Source organism: Protomyctophum bolini, assembly GCF_963924005.1.
Source record: "Protomyctophum bolini genome assembly, chromosome: 3".
Lineage (NCBI taxonomy): Eukaryota > Metazoa > Chordata > Actinopteri > Myctophiformes > Myctophidae > Protomyctophum > Protomyctophum bolini.
In genome coordinates, this window is record NC_137864.1 from 25595609 (window position 1) to 25614240 (window position 18632).

General features: G+C 41.9%; 1 protein-coding gene across 2 annotated transcripts in view; it reads right to left on the reverse strand.

Moving 5' to 3' along the window:
* LOC308311646 (uncharacterized protein) overlaps positions 1-18632 on the reverse strand; it is a 45320-nt gene that overhangs the window by 23712 nt on the left and 2976 nt on the right. For both annotated transcript variants that reach the window (XM_080758419.1, XM_080758418.1), the window contains exons 3-8: positions 16732-16944; positions 13708-13866; positions 13483-13527; positions 13249-13331; positions 12934-13030; positions 9777-9866 (exon numbers count right to left, since the gene is read on the reverse strand). In XM_080758419.1, coding sequence (XP_080614545.1) covers positions 9777-9866; positions 12934-13030; positions 13249-13331; positions 13483-13527; positions 13708-13866; positions 16732-16944 — 687 coding nt within the window. The remainder of the gene's footprint in view (positions 1-9776; positions 9867-12933; positions 13031-13248; positions 13332-13482; positions 13528-13707; positions 13867-16731; positions 16945-18632) is intronic.

The following is an 18632-nucleotide window of genomic DNA, read 5'->3' on the forward strand; positions in this document are numbered from 1 at the left end:
TTCTAACATGGATGAACTATAATCCATTTCAAATTATCAGATAAAATATCTAGCTATACATATTGCTATAAACCGAAGTGGCACAACTTAAACTGCAGGTGCAAAGTCTTTAGAAATCAAATGGAAAAACACCAAGCACTGAATTCATACTTTGTTTTGTTACAAATAAAAACCTGTGGACAAAGAAATTATTGATGTTCTTAAATAAATAAAGAATATAAAAAAGTTAAATTAATTATACAATACTGTAAATACATTTCGCCCAAGTATATGTCTTTTTTTTTAACAAAATTTTTACCCCACGATTTTGTAACCCAGTTTTCTTTTCCTCCTGGGCGCTACACTTCCTCTGCCAACCTGGGGGGGCAGCGGACTGACCTCATGCCTCCTTCTATGCATGAGGAGTCCAAGCTGCTTCTTTTCACCTGACAGAGGGGAATTTCCCCGGCCGGACGTAGCGCGTGGAAGGGACACGTTATTCCGACCAGTTCCTTTCCCCTCCATCAGGCGCCCTGGCTGGCCAGGGGGAGGTAGTTTTAGAGACCAGGATTACGGCATGTTTTTGTGAGGGTATCTACCCTAGGGGACACGGGGAGAACATGCAAACTCCACACAGAAAGGCCCTATCGCCAACCCCCGCCTCGGGTATGGGCACTGATGACGCGGAGGAGGGAGTATATGTCTATATAAAGATTGACTGTCAGCACTGCTATGTCTTGTAATTACCTGCTGCATAAGAACAGCAGTTCCAATCACGTGGCCTCAAGTGGTTCTGCCCACAGTTTATGGGGGGCTTCTCTGGTTTTACCCACCTGACAAGGGGGCCCTCTGGGCCGGCCAGTAAAATAAGGTGATTACTGACCAGGTCTGAATGAGCCACAGCCACACAGCTGTTGATGGCTGTGGGAAAGTACGCCAACCCCCATCATTACCTGACCCCGAGCTGATGCGTATGAAGGGAGACAGTGGGTGGAAAAGGCTAGAATCGGTGACTGGTGTTCCAGACATAGCTATGTTATAGCCTGATTGTTAATGTCCATGACCAAGAGAGATATAGCCTTCCAAGACATTCTATCTGTTTTGATGAAGAACATGGAAAATAATACTTTGGTTGTTTGGTAGAATATCACTTTTTTGACTATTCGCTATAATAGTATAGAATATCACTTTTTTTACTATTACGCCAAACATGTACATTTTATCCTTTCTTTATGTAAACATGTACTTGCTCAAATGAGGACGTTCTCAAAGCACCATACAGCACATCCCTACAAAAGAAGTTGACGAAAAGAAACAAGCTAAAACCTGAACTCTTACAGTAGCCTCAGAAACCCAGACATTTTCATTGAGAAAAACAGTAGCCTCAGAAACTCAGACATTTTCATTGAGAAAATCTACTTTTCAGACATCATGACTCAGAGATGGTGCTTTCCGTGGTACTTTCTCATCCTCCCTGACTCTGCTCTCCCTCAGGCAAAAAATAAATACATCTTCTAAACTACAGAAAAGTAAGCGCAACACAGTCTGGTTTTGGGAAGCTGCTGGTAGCTATTAGAGGGTGACTCACGCTCAACCTGCAAAGCATTCTTGTTCACTGGACCTAGATCGGAAGAGACATCTGTCATTAGAAACTGAACAGACAGGCATTTCTTGCCTCTAAATGTGATAACTGACAAGGAAATTATTATGTTGGTGGTGGTGTTTTTTAGACTCCTGTTCCCAGCAGATCTGAAGTTAAAGTATAGGGCCTATAGTAGTCACAGTAATAGATAAATGTTCAGTGAGTCTCTAATTGTCTGTTTTTATTGGCTATAACTTGAATTTAAGTATTAAGGCAATTCAATTCGCAATTATTTATCGTGGGATGCCTCAATTAATGATATGCTTTAACTCACAAACGTGCCTTTGCTCTTTGGAAAACAACTGTGGATTCCACCACTTGACAAAGCTCAGACAGGTTTATTATTCTGTGTTAACCTCAGTAATTGACACAATACAGAATAACAATGCATGTAAAAACAATAGACCAGCTGTGGTTTATGTTTCTGTGTGTCTTTGAGGTGTATTAAAACATCTGTTTTGAAGGCCAGGTGCACCTGTATAGCAGTATAGCCCAATTAGCAACCTGGATCGGATGCCTGTCTACCTGCTGTGTGAAACTTTCTAAATACATTTATGTTCACCTTTTCCCAGGACAGGAAAAGAAGCCCATTTGCAAAGTAGTTACTTTTACAACTGCCAATGAAAATTGTCCATTTGAGCAAAGTGTGGCCCAGGGCATTGAGGCAGGTTCAGACATGATTGAAACCACTTGTAACCAAACCTGAGAAGAACTCAAAGGAAAATAAGGACATTTCCTTCAATAACAAACAAAGAGCAGCGATGGAAATGGAGAAAGGAATACATAATTGTCTTTTTTTAATTTATCAGTTAAAAAGCGTGTAAAGGAGTTAAAATGATGTTGGACACTTGAGGACACTTGTACTTGAACTACGTGAATGTTTGCGATAGTTTGGCAGAAATCTGGACCTTGTGCATTATGACAAGCTTGTCGTTTGACAAGCTAGTGACAAGCAACTATTATACAAGCTATAGTCATTTTTCAAGCAAGCACTAGATACATCAAAACATGATATACATACATTTAATTGTTTTTTGCGGCTTTCGCCTTTATTTTCATATATATATATATTATATAGAGGGAAATGGGGGAGAGAGATGGGGGAGTGAGATGCAGTAAAGGCCGTCGGGATCGGGAGTCGAACCCGCAGCACACTGCCAGACCTTGGACTACCGGCCATGCCTGAACCGCAGAGCCACGGCCCAGGCCAATATCATACATTGAATTTGTAGCCAGGCTACTGTACAGCAACTGTATTGAGTCTTACGTGTTACAATGGACATATTTAAGATGATGGCCTGCATGTAATTATGGTGAATTTGTATCGCTGTTGGGCAACCAATGAAGCTTTTTTTTATATTATACATTTAAATCAAACTGTCTGCCTAAAATGTCTGATTACTACACTACAACTGAGAAGAACATTGGGTACAAACTTCCTAAATCAGTTACAACCAACTGCTCGGTGTCAGCCTGTCTTCCATTTCCATCAAGTGGTGGATTTCAGCATTGCACAGAACCTTTCAAAATGTTTTTCTCATCTTGAAACAAGTAGCTCATAGTTCAGTGCTAAGTGAGTCAAGTGACTGTTAACATAACCCGCCTCTTAGACCCTTACCCCAAACAACGGTTTGCATTTAATTGGGCTTAATGTGTTCACTATCATTTGGGACTCTATTCCATCCCAGCCTTTGACCTTCATTATACACTTATGGTGTGCATATTTAGTATCTATTTAGTTTGTATTTGATTTTGAGCATGAAATGTGCAATACAAAACCAAAAAGGCTTTATCTTGACTTGATCTGACTCATCTCAGGTTCTCATTTTGTAACGTTGTGGACACAGGCTGTGTACGTCATTCTGAGTTTCCTTCTTGTTCTTGTTCAGTTCGACTTCTGCATTCGACCTGAGCAGTCGCATTCCCAGGAGCTCTCTCCAACCAAGAACCGGTAGCTATGTTTTCAACTTGTTCCGCCTTTTACCTATTCTTCATCCTATGGATTACGGACGCATGCTTTAATTCAACATGGAGTTTACACCAAGAAGAGATGGAACGATACGGAAACGAAGCAGAGGAGTTTGAGTTTCACAGCGACTATTTCCTCCTAAATGGTTTGGAATGCAAACACATTTCTTTTGGGTCGGCGGCGATTCATGGCCTGTTAACAGCGAACCCGAATCGCAAGTACAAGCCCCCGACTGGCAAAATGGATCGCAGAACTGTGATTATTTTATGCCTGTTGCTATCGGGAGACATTCATTTCAATCCTGGCCCGGTTACACGATCACAAGCGGTCTCACAAGCGAGACTGCTCCTACAGCAAGAGGTACTTCCGCAAGCCACAGCCGTTTCCATCGCAACGCGCCACGGCTTCCAGAGCGCCGCCTCCATGGACTTGACCACGGACGCAACTCCAAGATCAGCCTGGGAACGCTCTCCAGCCTCTCCCCCACAGCATACAACCAACGCCAGCGGACCCCCTTATTTCACCGCGGGCGTTATGCTTGCTGAAACCAACCCGGCTGTGATCGAAACCGAGGAACACCCCCCCCTCCCCCACACCCCCAGTCAATCCAGGACTACTGAGGACAATGGCATTGACATGTGCAGGACATGTCCTGACATGTGCAGGACATGTCCTGACATGCACAGTCAATCCAGGACTACTGAGGACAATGGCATTGACATTCCACCGCCCCTCCCCACTCACACCTCAGCCACGGAAATTCCACCGCCCATCCACATTCACACCTCAGACTATTTCAACACCGACGAAATTAACACAATCGTCGAAACCAACGGCCTTCATCTGTTTCATTTGAATGTGAATAGCCTGAGTCGCAAACTGGCAGAGATCAGACATCTATTTCAAAACGGTAAGGCAAACATCCTGTGTTTTTCTGAAACTAAGCTTGACGAGTCCACTAAGGACCCAGAGATAGAAATAGAAAACTATACTGTCATTAGGAACGACAGAAACAGGCATGGTGGTGGCGTGTGCATGTATATTCACAAAGACACTGAATATGTTACTCGTACTGAATTACAGCATGATGAAATTGAAACTGTGTGGGTTGAATTAATTTTCAAAAATGCTAAATCAGTACTAGTTGGCACCGTCTATAGACCGCCTGATCAGCACGGGTTCTATGATATTCTTGAGGGGTGCTTAGCTGGGGAGGAATCTGTAGAGAAAATCCTGATTGGCGACTGGAATACGGACATGCATCGTAAGGAAGTGCCTGTGTTTAAATCGTTTAGTCGGCTCTGTGATCTGCATGGTTTCAGCCAGCTAATTACCCAACCCACAAGAGTGTGTGATTCTACTCAAACTGTCATTGATCTCATTCTGACCTCGGACAAATCCAGAATCTCCAAGAAAGGGGTTATTGTATGTGGGCTCAGTGATCATTTTATGATTTTCTGTACCCGCAAAATACAGAAACTAAAATTTGACTGTCACAAAACAGTCATATCTAGGGACCTCAAAACCTACTCTAGTGAGGCCTTTAACCTAGAACTGGAGAGACTGGATTGGTCCGATGTGCTCAGGAGCTCACTAGTCGAAGAAGCATGGCTTGGCTTTAAAACCAAATTTACAACAGTACTAAACAACATGGCTCCTCTGAGAACCATCAGGGTCAAAACCCGCTCGGAGCCATGGATGAATTCGGACATACTGACTGCAATGAAAGCCAGAGACAACAAATGCTCTGAACTTCTTAAATGCAAGTCCAAGCTAGCTAAGCGCTTCGACAGTGATCTCCAAACCAAACTGTGCATCCTTAAAACCCAATGTAACAAGCTAAGAAACGGTGTAATTGCCATGACCAAATCAGCCAAAAGTAACTTTATCAATGATAAAGCCGAGGAAATCAAAAACAATCCTCGGGAGCTCTGGAAGCTACTAAACAACCAACTAGGCTGTGGTCAGAAACTTAAAACCAGGTTTACTAACATAAACATCAAATCAAATAACACCCTCATCACTGACAAGGTTGATGTAGCCAATCACTTGAACATCTTCTTTACAAACATTGCAACAATGCTGGTTAACAAACTGCCCTCCCACTCTGGGCGTTTTGGTGTAGAGCACATCAAAGGCTTCTACAAAAACCTAGGTGTTTGTAAAGATGATTTTAAAATGACAATGGTAACAACTGAGGAGGTACTTAAGAAACTGAGTGCCCTCCAACCCCACAAGGCCACTGGCCATGACAATATTCCCTCCAAATTTCTCAGAGACTCAGCCATTTCCATAGCTCCAGTCATCACCCACATAGTTAACCTCTCCATCAAACAAGGACAGGTCCCCAGAGATTTTAAACTGGCCAAAGTAACCCCCCTGTACAAAAAAGGGAGCAAATTAGAACCCGGCAACTACCGCCCTATTTCTATTCTAAGCTCCATCTCGAAAGTGATGGAAAAAATAGTCTATGAACAGGTTGAAAAGTATCTTGCCACTAATAAATTGTTGTACGAGTTCCAATCTGGTTTCAGAACATCCCACTCCACTGACACATGCCTTCTCTATTTGAGCGACCACATCAAACACGAGGTGGATGCTGGAAAATACTGCGGCATGGTCATGCTGGACCTCCAAAAGGCTTTTGACACCGTGAACCACTCCATACTGGTTAACAAGCTTAAAGCTATTGGTTTTGATAGCACATCAGTGAGCTGGATGCAATCCTACCTGGAGGGGAGAGAACAGATGGTGGAAGTGAACGGAACACTGTCCCCCCCCCTCCCAGTGAGCTGTGGCGTCCCACAAGGAAGCATACTAGGGCCTTTACTGTTCCTAATATATGTAAACGACATGACTTCAGCTTGTGACTGCAACTTGTTCCTGTTCGCAGACGACTCAGCACTGCTGGTCTCGGACAGGAACAAACTGCAGGTTGAAAAGACCCTCAGCTCTGAACTCGGTAGAATCTGCACCTGGCTCGCTGATAACAAACTATCCTTACACCTGGGAAAAACTGAATCCATTCTCTTCGGATCAAATAGTAATCTCAAAAAGGCAGATGGCTTCTTGGTTAGAGTTGGTGATGATATTATCACACGGAAGGATCAAATTACCTACCTAGGTTCCATCCTGGAGGCCAATCTTTCCGGTGATAAGATGGCCACCAACGTAATCAAAAAAGTCAATCAAAGAACAAGATTCCTCTACAGGATCTCCTCACTGGTCGACAAAAACACCTTGAAGACCTTAACAGGAGCCCTTGTACAAGGTTTCTTTGACTATGCATCCACCTCCTGGTACCACAGCACCTCAAAGGCCCTTAAAACAAGGCTCCAGACCTCCCAAAACAAACTGGTCAGGCTCCTACTTGGCCTCACCCCCCGAACCCACCTCACCCCTGCCCACTTTGACAGGCTGGGATGGCTTAGGGTCGACGACAGAGTACAGCATCTTGCAATGGGTCTGGTCCACAAGATTAGATACACCACCAAGATACCCATGTACCTGTCTAAATACTTCCTTAATGTAAACGAAGTCCACACCCACAACACCAGAGGGAGTGCAACAAACCATGTACAACCCAGATTCGGCACAAACAAGGGACTAAATTCTTTTCGCTCCTATGCGACCAAAATGTGGAACGCCCTACCAACAGTCATTAAGACATGTGAATCCCTTGGCTCCTTCAAAACTGCTCTCAAAGGGCACCTACGGATGGCTGCAATTCGAAACTGGCCTCTGTAAAAGCTGAATTTGTATCTGGATTGTACTATGTTTTTGTGTGGACGTGGTGTTGGGTGCCTGCACATATGCACACATGGCATCAACGCATGGTGTTGTATGCAGGCGCCCTACACTCTGTCTTTGTACTATGGATTGTACTATGTTTTTGTATGGACGTGGTGTTGGGTGCCTGCACATATGCACACATGGCATCAACGCATGGTGTTGTGTGCAGGCGCCCTACACTCTGTCTTTCGTTTTCTTTTCTTTTATCCCCCTGTTCCCCTCACTGTATACTTTTTTTCCCTTTTCGCTTCCTATATGATGAATTCCTGTTCTGTTCTTTAACTACATAGAAGTGTCTATTTGTTTGTCTCTAAATGTTTTGATGAATTGAACAATGTGGACCCTGTTGTAAACAAGTGTAAGGCTTAATTGGGTCGTCCACTCACAGTTAACAGTCTTTGTATTGAGTTTGTGCTTGAAATGTACTGTAATTCTGCAAACTGTTAATAAAGATTTCAATCAATCAATCAAAAAGAATTGTGATACACTGACTGTGTCTGGTGGTGAGAAAACATGCCACAAATAATGTGCACTACACGTGCTTGTAGATATGCTATATGTCCGCCGCACATCACCGTTATGACTGTGTGACCTCTGTCCAAAATGTTTTCTCAAATTTCAAAAGAAAACAATTATGTAATCAGCAAGCATACACAGCATACAACAATCTCTTTGACTGATAGAATTCCGCTTCACTTTTGCCCCGCAATCAAGTGGTAGTGTTTGGGGAAACCAATTTTGGTTCTTGTTTTTTGTTAGCAGAAGTTATGACAAACTGTTTCCAGTTGAGAGACACTGGAGTTGTGTGTCACAAATTCACAATATATTTGGCTTTATCTGCTGTGCTATGTTGAAGATATGATGGTCTGCAATATACTGCAGGATGGAGGCATGCATGAAAAGGGACATCATCATGAATCAAGAACTCATCATGAATCATCATTCTAATCTACATGAACGATCATGTTGTATTAGCCAATGTCACATTTGTGATTTTGTTTTACATACGGTAAAAAGCAAAGCTTTTGCACACCTACAGGCAACAGGTGCGTAGGAGAGGGTACGGTGCCCCAAAAAGGAAAAAGGAAAACACCCATAAAGATAGCCTGATGAAGGCCGCATAGGCCGAAACGTTGCTGTTTCCCTGAAATAAAAGTTGGTCACTGCATTTGAAGACAGTGTGCGGGTGTTTTCCTTTTACATACGGTAAATTATGAAATGTCTCAGTACTACTGGTGAGTACTTCCTTTTATTCAGTTTGACTGTTCTTGCTAAAGAGGAAGCTGCAGGTGACACAGCATACTCCGGCCACAGTGCACTCTGGTGCAAGGGGAGTTTTTCGTTACCATTGTCGCAATGTTGCTTGCTCTGGGTGGATCTTTGTTGGTTGTAAAGTGTCTTGAGACAACTTGTCTCAGTGATTTGACACTATAATAAAATTGAATTGAATTGAATTGACTCTTACTAGTTCTATTAGATTGTATTTTATCTGTAACCATACTGATCCTGATTCCTGAACTGGGCATATTCTCTGAAATACCTTGACATAGGCCATGCACGCATGAATGCACTCTTATCATGCCAATATTGTTAGGCCACTCGTGTTCAGTTTATGTACATGGCCCAGGCTTACCCAAGGTTTGTTATGATTCTTTTGTATTTATTTTTATATACGATTAAAGCACTATTTTAGCAACCCATTTCCCCCCCACCCAGTGTCAATTATCTGATGTAATCCTGGGCACAGTACCTTATTCCACTGTTATTGCATGGGTTCCAATTTACCCATGTGAATATCATAAAATCTCATCTTGTGTTCTCTTGTAAACTGTCAAAGCTGAATGTGAGACCTGTTTGTCCAAGTGTTGATGTTGTCGACTAAAACTAAGAAGAAAAAATGAAGTTTGTCGACTAAGTTTTTTCACTGACGAAAACAAAATAAAAACTAAGCTATGATGACGACAAAAACTATGACTAAATATATTGACAGTTTCAACAAATAAAAACTAGACTAACATAAATGTTAGGGAGGGACTAGTGGAATAGAGATCCACTATAACTAAAAGACAAATCATTTATGTTTGGTTTTGCTCGGCTATTGCACTCTGAAAATAGCAGATCTGCAACACGTGAGCTTGTGCATTGGCGATTTGTGTAAAATCAGCCATTGTGATGCCATCAAGGCCTGCAAAAATGTGTTTTTTTTTCGACAAAACCAACTGTAGATTTAGTTGAATAAAAACCTATATTTAGTCGACTAAAACTAGACTAATAATAAAACATTTCAGATGACTAAAATGACTAAAACTAAATTCAATTGTATTCAAAAGACTATGACCAAAACTAAAATCTGCTGTCAAAACCAACACTGGTTGTTCAGACAACTATTCTAACCTTTATGCTCCTCTTGTCCTCCAGGTGTGTCCTCTGGTTCAGAGTCCTTGGCCTCTTTTGTGTCCCCACTGTCAGAAAATGTCTGCATCCCTGAAAGATTTATAATTTAGCATTTTATGTTGACGTAGCACATAGCACTCTAAAATGTATACTCATAGCTTCACTGCACAGATAATCTACTGTTAGACAGATATTAGGTTCTTAGCTTGCTTATGATTCTTGATGACTATTTCCATGTATTTGATTACCTTGTATTGTTCCTGCTTACTGTAAATCGCTCTGGATTAATTATCTGCTAAATGCCTAAATTGTAAAGATCAGACTGTGCAGTCATACAGATGAATCTATTACCATTACATGATCAAATGATCATCGTACATTTATAACAATGTTCCATGGTAATAACAATGTTGTAACAATGCTCCTTGGCAGTAACTTTTATACCTTTGGAAAGATTGTTTCTTTCCCTTTTAAATTGCCAAATTTTAGTAACATGTGTGGGATGCACTGAGCATGTGGGTTGCGTCCTCTCTTTTTTGATTATTCTGATAATTCACTCTTTAATCTCTCGTTAATATATTCGAATGGATGATCATTTATTTAGATAGTTGTAAAACTTGTTGGACCCTATCTTAAGCCCAAACCACACCAGTTGCAACTCCTTGCAACAAAACCATTTTGAGATAAACCACATCAATGCAACTCCTTGCAACTGAAGGTGTGGTTTAGGCTTTACACATAGAGGAATTTGGTGTGTGTGTGTGTGTGTGTGTGTGTGTGTGTGTGTGTGTGTGTGTGTGTGCATTTGTTCCTCCGTCATAATGGGGACACATGCTTGTTTACACAGTCACCTACAGAGGACCTCAAACAGTATGGGGACAAATGTGTAGGTCCCCATAACACAAATCATTCAGGAGGTCTCAGGTTGCTGATGTGTCTGGTGTAATTTTTTTAGCAAGTCCCATGAAACATGTTTTCATGTTCATGAACACACACACACAGTTCATGACAAGTGTGTTATCTAATGGGGACATCCCCCAGCAGGCGATAGTTGGTACTGCAGTGTGTGTGTGTGTGAGAGTGTGTGTGCGAACACAAAAACACTACTAGCCAATCACAGATCAGAGATTTACATAAGTTTACATAAGCTCAAACCAGCGTTACGGGGACCGTAGCTAAGTTTGATCAACTGAACACATTTTGAATGGTGCACTACATTACAGGAGTTTTCACTGGGGGGGTCTCTCTGTACAGTACTGTACAGTACAGTACAGTACAGTACAGTACAGTACAGTACAGTACAGTACAGTACAGTACAGTACAGGACAGTACAGTGGATAACAGTACTGTACAGTACATTACAGTACAGTACAGTGGAATACAGTACAGTACAGTATTGCCAAAATATGTATGGAGTCAATTTGTATTGGTGTTGGGGAGGGGGGCGGGGCGGGGGTCACGAGACATGTTCAAAGCATTGCCTGGGGGTCCCCAGCCAAAACACATTGAAGAACACAAGATCACCCCTGTCAATGATTAATATGGAGCAATGTGATTATAAGTGTAATAGTGTAATAAGAGTAATAGTGTAATAGTGTAATAAGAATAATAGTGTAATAGTGTAATAAGTGCAATAGTGAAATAAGTGTAATAAGTGTAATAGTGGAATAAGAGTAATAGTGTAATAGCATAATAAGTGTAATAGTGTAATAAGTGTAATAGTCTATCACGTGTAGTAGAGTAATAAGTGTGATAGAGTAATAGTGTAATAGGCTAATAAGTGTAATAGTATAATAGTGTAATAAGTGTAATAAGTATAATAGTGTAATATGTGTAATAGCATAATAAGTGTTATAGTGTAATAAGTGTAATAGTGTATTAAGTGTAATATAGTAAGTGTAATAAGTGTACTAGTGTAATGGCATAATAAGTGGCATTTGTCTGTGTGTGTGTGTGTGTGTGTGTGTGTGTGTGTGTGTAAACATACGTTTACATTGCCAAAGCAAAAGGTGCAACAATACAATCAAAACAAAATGTATACACAATAGTTGAAAGGCAGAATCTCCAATAAATCAATGTCTATGTTCAGAGATCTCTCAATGCAGGAATACACACAAAACCAATAATCACCAATATGTTCTTATCAAGACCATGAAATGGAGCAAGTATGGACATCTCCTACATATTGATGTTGTTGTCAGCCATTGTCCGACGTCGCATTTGGCGCATCGTCCGACTACTAACCCTATTACTAACCCTAACCTCAGTCTTAACCGGCCACGTGACGTAAGTAAAGTTGTTGTATAGTGCAGTTTCACCATGAGTTTCACAATGTTTTTGCTTTCTAGTCGCCTATACTACTCACGGTAGGCAGTACGTAGGACATGTCCATACTGGCTCCATTGCATGGTCTTGACATGGTCTCGATAAGAACATACTGGTGATTATGGGTTGATAACATTGGAAGCCAGTGTCACAAGCAGATGTAGTAGGAACCCACATGCAGAGAGCCAGGCAAAGTGGTGTTCAAAACCCATTATTGTCCATTTTAATACCGGAGAGACAGGTGAAAGTCAACGTCACAGACAAAACCATGTGACACGATACAGTGATGACACATCAAGTTTCAAGTTTCATTAGAAAACATCATTGCTCAAATCTATTGAAAAAATATGGACTAATACTGTACATTAGACTCCGGACCGCTAGTTGACATTACATTTTGGTGCAACCGGGTGAAAGTGGTGGTCACTAAGACTCTAAAGAATTAAGATTCTAAAAGAATCTTAATAGTCTTAATTTGCATGGTCCCTAATCTCAGTAGTCAAGAAGGGACGAGTTCCCCAGTCACCAAGGACTGACTGAAACAACACTGATATCAACATGAGAGGTGAAAATCAGTTACAGCTGGGGAAAACAGAAACACAGAACCTAGAAAACTAGACCAGGAAATGAGGGAACATAGATTGAAGATTCTAGATTCAAGATATTGTCACAAGGATGTCCAAATACATGCACTGTAGAAAAACTTAGAGCATCACGACCAGCACTTCAAGGAGTGACACTGGAACCCGCACAACCAGGACATCACAATCAAACAAGAATGTGCTGCTTCAGTAGCATCCCCTCCAACAGAGTCATTGAGACATTGACATACCGTTCTGTGATGCTGTGTCAGGAGATCTCTCATCCATATCGTTCAGGGGAATCTCAGGGTCATCCTCCTGTCTGGAATTCTGGCCAACCATGTACGTCTGTAGAAGTAGCAGGGTCAGGTGGTTCTTAACACGCACAGATACTGTAAGCATGCTGTATGTATACTGTAGCCTATATTGCGCATGAATGCATGCACACATGCAAGATGCATGCACAGTAGTACACACGCATGCACGTATACGCACGCACGCACACACACACACGCACGTTTCACATAGCATAGCGGGTTGTCATTTGAGACATACAGAATACTCACTTTAGATCGCCGAATTAGGAAACAGTAGGATGCTCCCATCCCAAGTAGAAAGACGAAGACCACAATGAGTGTAGCGTAAACGGCTTCAGTGGGTGAGTGTAAGGGCAAAAAAGAGTACAATTTAGTCTCAGTGTGCACTGTTGTCTGGATTAGAAAATGTTAATCGTTATAAATAGTAGTAGTTAATTAGTCATAACAGAGATAAAATATTATTCTGTTTTGTAGTAAACTCACCTGGGTCGAGTTTCTTTGCTACTCTGGGTTTGGTGGTAGTGCTACCTGGTTCAACAATAAAGATTTAATTTATTCCATTTATTCAGCTTTTATGAATGAGTATATGTAACAAAACAAAGGGAGATCAAAATCATGACCAGCAAAATAAACTGGCAACTGACACATCTACACATCTGAAAACAATCAACTTTTGTGAATTGAAGAAGAGAATATGGAAGGACGTACTGCTTGGCCCGATGGCAGGTTTCACAGTGGAAGGTTTCACAGTGGAAGGTTTCACAGTGGTAGGTTTCACAGTGGAAGGTTTCACAGTGGAAGGTTTCACAGTGGCAGGAGTGGTAGGCATAGTCTTGGCTGTAGGAATCTCAGATGTTGTGGTTGGTTCTGGGACAGTGAGAGATACAGTGGCAGATATGAAGGGCATCTTTCAACATGAAGGGCATCATTGAACAGGTTAGATATAATTATAAGTACATCATTCAAGGTAACAGGTAACATAATTCACAGCTTATCTTTGCACCATTTGCTATTGTCTGTTGCTCTGTTCAGTTTGGTATCAATTTCACCGGTATAGTATGAGCTGTTTAGTGTGTACAGTATAATCTGTGTGTCCATGAGTACACCCCTTTCATTATTTAACAGTACATCACGTTTCCACTAGTCCGGTTTGGAAATAGACACTAATTAGTGTTAATAGACTCTAAATGTCTAGAGACTAAATAACATTTGGTCCAGTCTGTTATGCTACTCTCCTAATATAACCCTTCTACACTACTAGTCTATCTAACATTATTAAAACTGTCCTTCTGTCTGTCCTCATTAATTGTTCTCCTCAGTGGGTTGCCCAAACCATCTGAACGTACACATGTGCATGACATACTGTAGCTTACACCAGGGATACTCAAATAGATTTACCTGTGGGCCACATTACAAAAATGGCAAGGGGCCAGGGGCCAGTAGATAAAATTACTACATTAATGATACTTGATAACTTCTCTCTTTCAATTGCTTTATTTTCGCAAAATGTATCAAAGTACAATGTGCATGCACACAATATGTAAATAAATAAATGTGTTACATTTTCTTGCATAAACACAAAGAGCTGTTTCCTTAACTGCACAAATTATTGCACATAACATGCAGCTGTTATAATAACATAATAACATAACATGAGTAGCTCTTTGCCTGCCTGCCTGCCTGCCTGTCTGTCTGTCTGTCTGTCTGTCCATGAGTAGTTATTTGTCTGTCTGTCAATGAGTAGCTGTCTTACTGTCTGCCTGTCTATGAGTAGCTGTCTGCCTGCCTGTCTATGAGTAGCTGTCTGTCTGCCTGCCTGCCTGTCCAATTGTCCATGAGTAGCTGTCTGTCTGCCTGTCTGAGTAGCTGTCTGCCTGTCTGCCTAATTGTCCATGAGTAGCTGTCTGTCTGCCTGTCTATGAGTAGCTGTCTGCCTGCCTGCCTAATTGTCCATGAGTAGCTGTCTGTCTGCCTGTCTATGAGTAGCTGTCTGCCTTCCTGCCTGTCCAATTGTCCATGAGTAGCTGTCTGTCTGTCTATGAGTAGCTGTCTGCCTGCCTGCCCAATTGTCTATGAGTAGCTGTCTGTCTGTCTATGAGTAGCTGTCTGCCTTCCTGCCTGTCCAATTGTCCATGAGTAGCTGTCTGTCTGTTTATGAGTAGCTGTCTGCCTTCCTGCCTGTCCAATTGTCCATGAGTAGCTGTCTGCCTGCCTGTCCAATTCTCCATGAGTAGCTGTCTGTCTGCCTGTCTATGAGTAGCTGTCTGACTGCCTGCCTGTCCAATTCTCCATGAGTAGCTGTCTGTCTGTCTGCCTGTCTATGAGTAGCTGTCTGCCTGCCTGCCAGCCAGCAAGTTGGTTAACAGAAAATAAATTGTTATGGCTGAGTAAAATAAAATACAATAAACACAATTTGCCTGAAAATAGATTACCCAGCTATGACCTTTTTCATGAAAAAAAATGAGTAGTGATATGGCTGACTGAGTAAAATAAAACAATCTACCTGAAAATAGATAGCTATAAGTGAAGAGCAATTTCCGCAATTTCCGCAATTACCATTAGCGCAATTTCCATTTCCGCAATTTCCTCAATTTCCATTTCCGCAATTTCGATTTCCATGTCATTTCCACCATTTCTGCAATTTCCGCAATTACCATTTCCGCAATTTCCATTTCCGCATTTCCGCAATTTCCATTTCCACCATTTCCGCAATTTCCGCAATTACAATTTCCATTTCCAACTATTAATGGCAGCTGGGTTTCATCATTCAAATAAAATAGAATTCTGTCCGTTTAGCTATAAAATTATGTCAGGGAATAGGGATACACAGTATATGTCTTTCATTTGCATTGCATCCCCCCCCCCCCCCCCCCCAAGCTTTTATTTTCGTTCGAGTAATAGTACAACTCTAATAGTATTACTTATAATAATGTAATTAAAGATAACTTCATTCAGATTTATTTATTTTTATTTCATTTTCCAGATTTCATTTTCTTCTTTTTTTTAGATTTTCATTTGTGGGCCAGTCATAATGGTCCCGCGGGCCTGATGTGGCCCGCGGGCCTGAGGTTGAGTATCACTGGCTTACACTACAGCGTATGTCGGGTGTGAGGAAGCTGATTTTTCACAGATCTAAATAGTTTTTTTGGGAACTCACTCAAATAAGACTGCAGTGGGAGGAGATGTCCTCATCCAGTTTTCTCTTCAGTGGGCTGACCATTAGATCTCAAATTGCACCAAACCCTGTACACTCAAGACACTGCCCCCTCTTAGATCTCCATATGGAGCTGACCTGTTCTGACATTCCATTTGTTGATCTGATCTCATCAAACCCTGTACACTCAAGACACGTTTTATATGGCCAGTACAGAATTAATTCCATATGTTGATCTGACCCCCCATGCCAAAGCGCCAGCTCTCGCCCAGCAGTCCTCGCCCTCAGGGCGTCCTCAGGGCGTCTTACTGGTAGGTAGTAACCAGAGTAATCTAGTAAGAGAGTGGCGACACTAGCGTTGACTCCCAACTTGTAACAATGGAATGCAGAAGTGCTCATTCTATCTCAATGGGATAGTTCCAATGTTTGGAACTATAGCCCATAGGCACCATCAAAGCGTGTCGCCACTCCCTTCTATTCCACTCGTAAGTACAGAGTAGTTTGACATGAAATTGGCATTACCAGCCTAGATGCCTAGACGGCGACGCCAGCTGTCCAGGGCTTCACATTGTTCTAACCTGAAAGATGGTTTCCATTGGCGTCGGGTGGCTCAGTGTACAATGCCGTGCCATTGGCATTGGTGGCGTTTCCAGTGGTGGCGTTTCCATTGGTGGCGTTTCCATTGGTGGCGTTTCCATTGGTGGCGTTTCCAGTGGTGGCGTATAGATCAGTGATGAAGTTTGTTGCAGTCACATTGGTTTGTTGTGCAATGGCAAAATGTGTAATAAGACCTGAAAGAAAAGACAGGCCCAAAACCTTGAAATATATTTGGTGTTTAAAGTCATCCCATCATGTTTATACAGTAGGCTACTGTATATAAAGAAATCACACCGTGTGAAGTGAGGGGCGCTCTTATCACCTTACAACATAAATTACAACATTATGTTTGTTAAAATTTTGAGGACTAAAACAAACATTACATTTCTCTTTATTGTCTATGGCGTTTTCTTAAACAAGCATTGTTTAAAAACAAACATTAAAGCTGTATATAGGATCTACTTCAATCCCAATAGGATTAATGATTGAAACAGATTTGGTTACATGACCAACAGCCAATAAGGGACCACCATTCTTGGTGACATAACTAAGGTACGTGTCAAGGTGGGCATAAGGTCATAAGAAGTGATGCCAGTGGTGAGCGCACCTCATGGCGAGACACCTCGACAGAGTGCATTTCTAGTTATTAGTACTTGCGCAAGCAGAGTGCGCAAGTACTGTGGTCGGCTGGACCGAAAGTGGTATGTAGGCATGTATGTATGTATGTCGGTATGTCGTTAAAAATGGTGGTCCCTTATCGGCTGTTGATGGTGACTGTACGCTTCAAGGTTGGTATAAGGTCAATAACGGGTCTAAAGGATTTAGAACAGCAGTTGTAATAGACTTTAGTTAGTAGCAGTACTTGTACGCTCTGCTTGCGCACAAGTAGGCCATGTATGCCCTACTTGTGTGCAAGGCGCAAGTTGGCACCTCGACAGAGTACATTTCTAGTTATTATTATTATTATCAGCTTGAGAATATTGGATTTATACATCAATATGTTTTTCTGTTCGGGTCATGTTTGCCTCCAACACTGGGATAGGTTTTTGCTGGCTGAAAGTTATGAAAGCCAAGAAAATGTTCCAATCTAAGTTGCATTTGCAACCTTCACCTGCTAATCGTACCGAAACGGTAGAGATAATATTTTTAAAGGCCCTTGTCATCATTATCAATTAGCCAATCATCCGTTCAGTGCCGGTTCTAGGCCTTTTGAGGCCCTAGGCAACATATTATACAGAGCCCCCCCCCCTCCTGGCTTACACTACAGCGTATGTCGGGTGTGAGGAAGCTGATTTTTCACAGATCTAAATAGTTTTTTTGGGAACTCACTCAAATAAGACTGCAGTGGGAGGAGATGTCCTCATCCAGTTTTCTCTTCAGTGGGCTGACCATTAGATCTCAAATTGCACCAAACCCTGTACACTCAAGACACTGCCCCCTCTTAGATCTCCATATGGAGCTGACCTGTTCTGACATTCCATTTGTTGATCTGATCTCATCAAACCCTGTACACTCAAGACACGTTTTATATGGCCAGTACAGAATTAATTCCATATGTTGATCTGACCCCCCATGCCAAAGCGCCAGCTCTCGCCCAGCAGTCCTCGCCCTCAGGGCGTCCTCAGGGCGTCTTACTGGTAGGTAGTAACCAGAGTAATCTAGTAAGAGAGTGGCGACACTAGCGTTGACTCCCAACTTGTAACAATGGAATGCAGAAGTGCTCATTCTATCTCAATGGGATAGTTCCAATGTTTGGAACTATAGCCCATAGGCACCATCAAAGCGTGTCGCCACTCCCTTCTATTCCACTCGTAAGTACAGAGTAGTTTGACATGAAATTGGCATTACCAGCCTAGATGCCTAGACGGCGACGCCAGCTGTC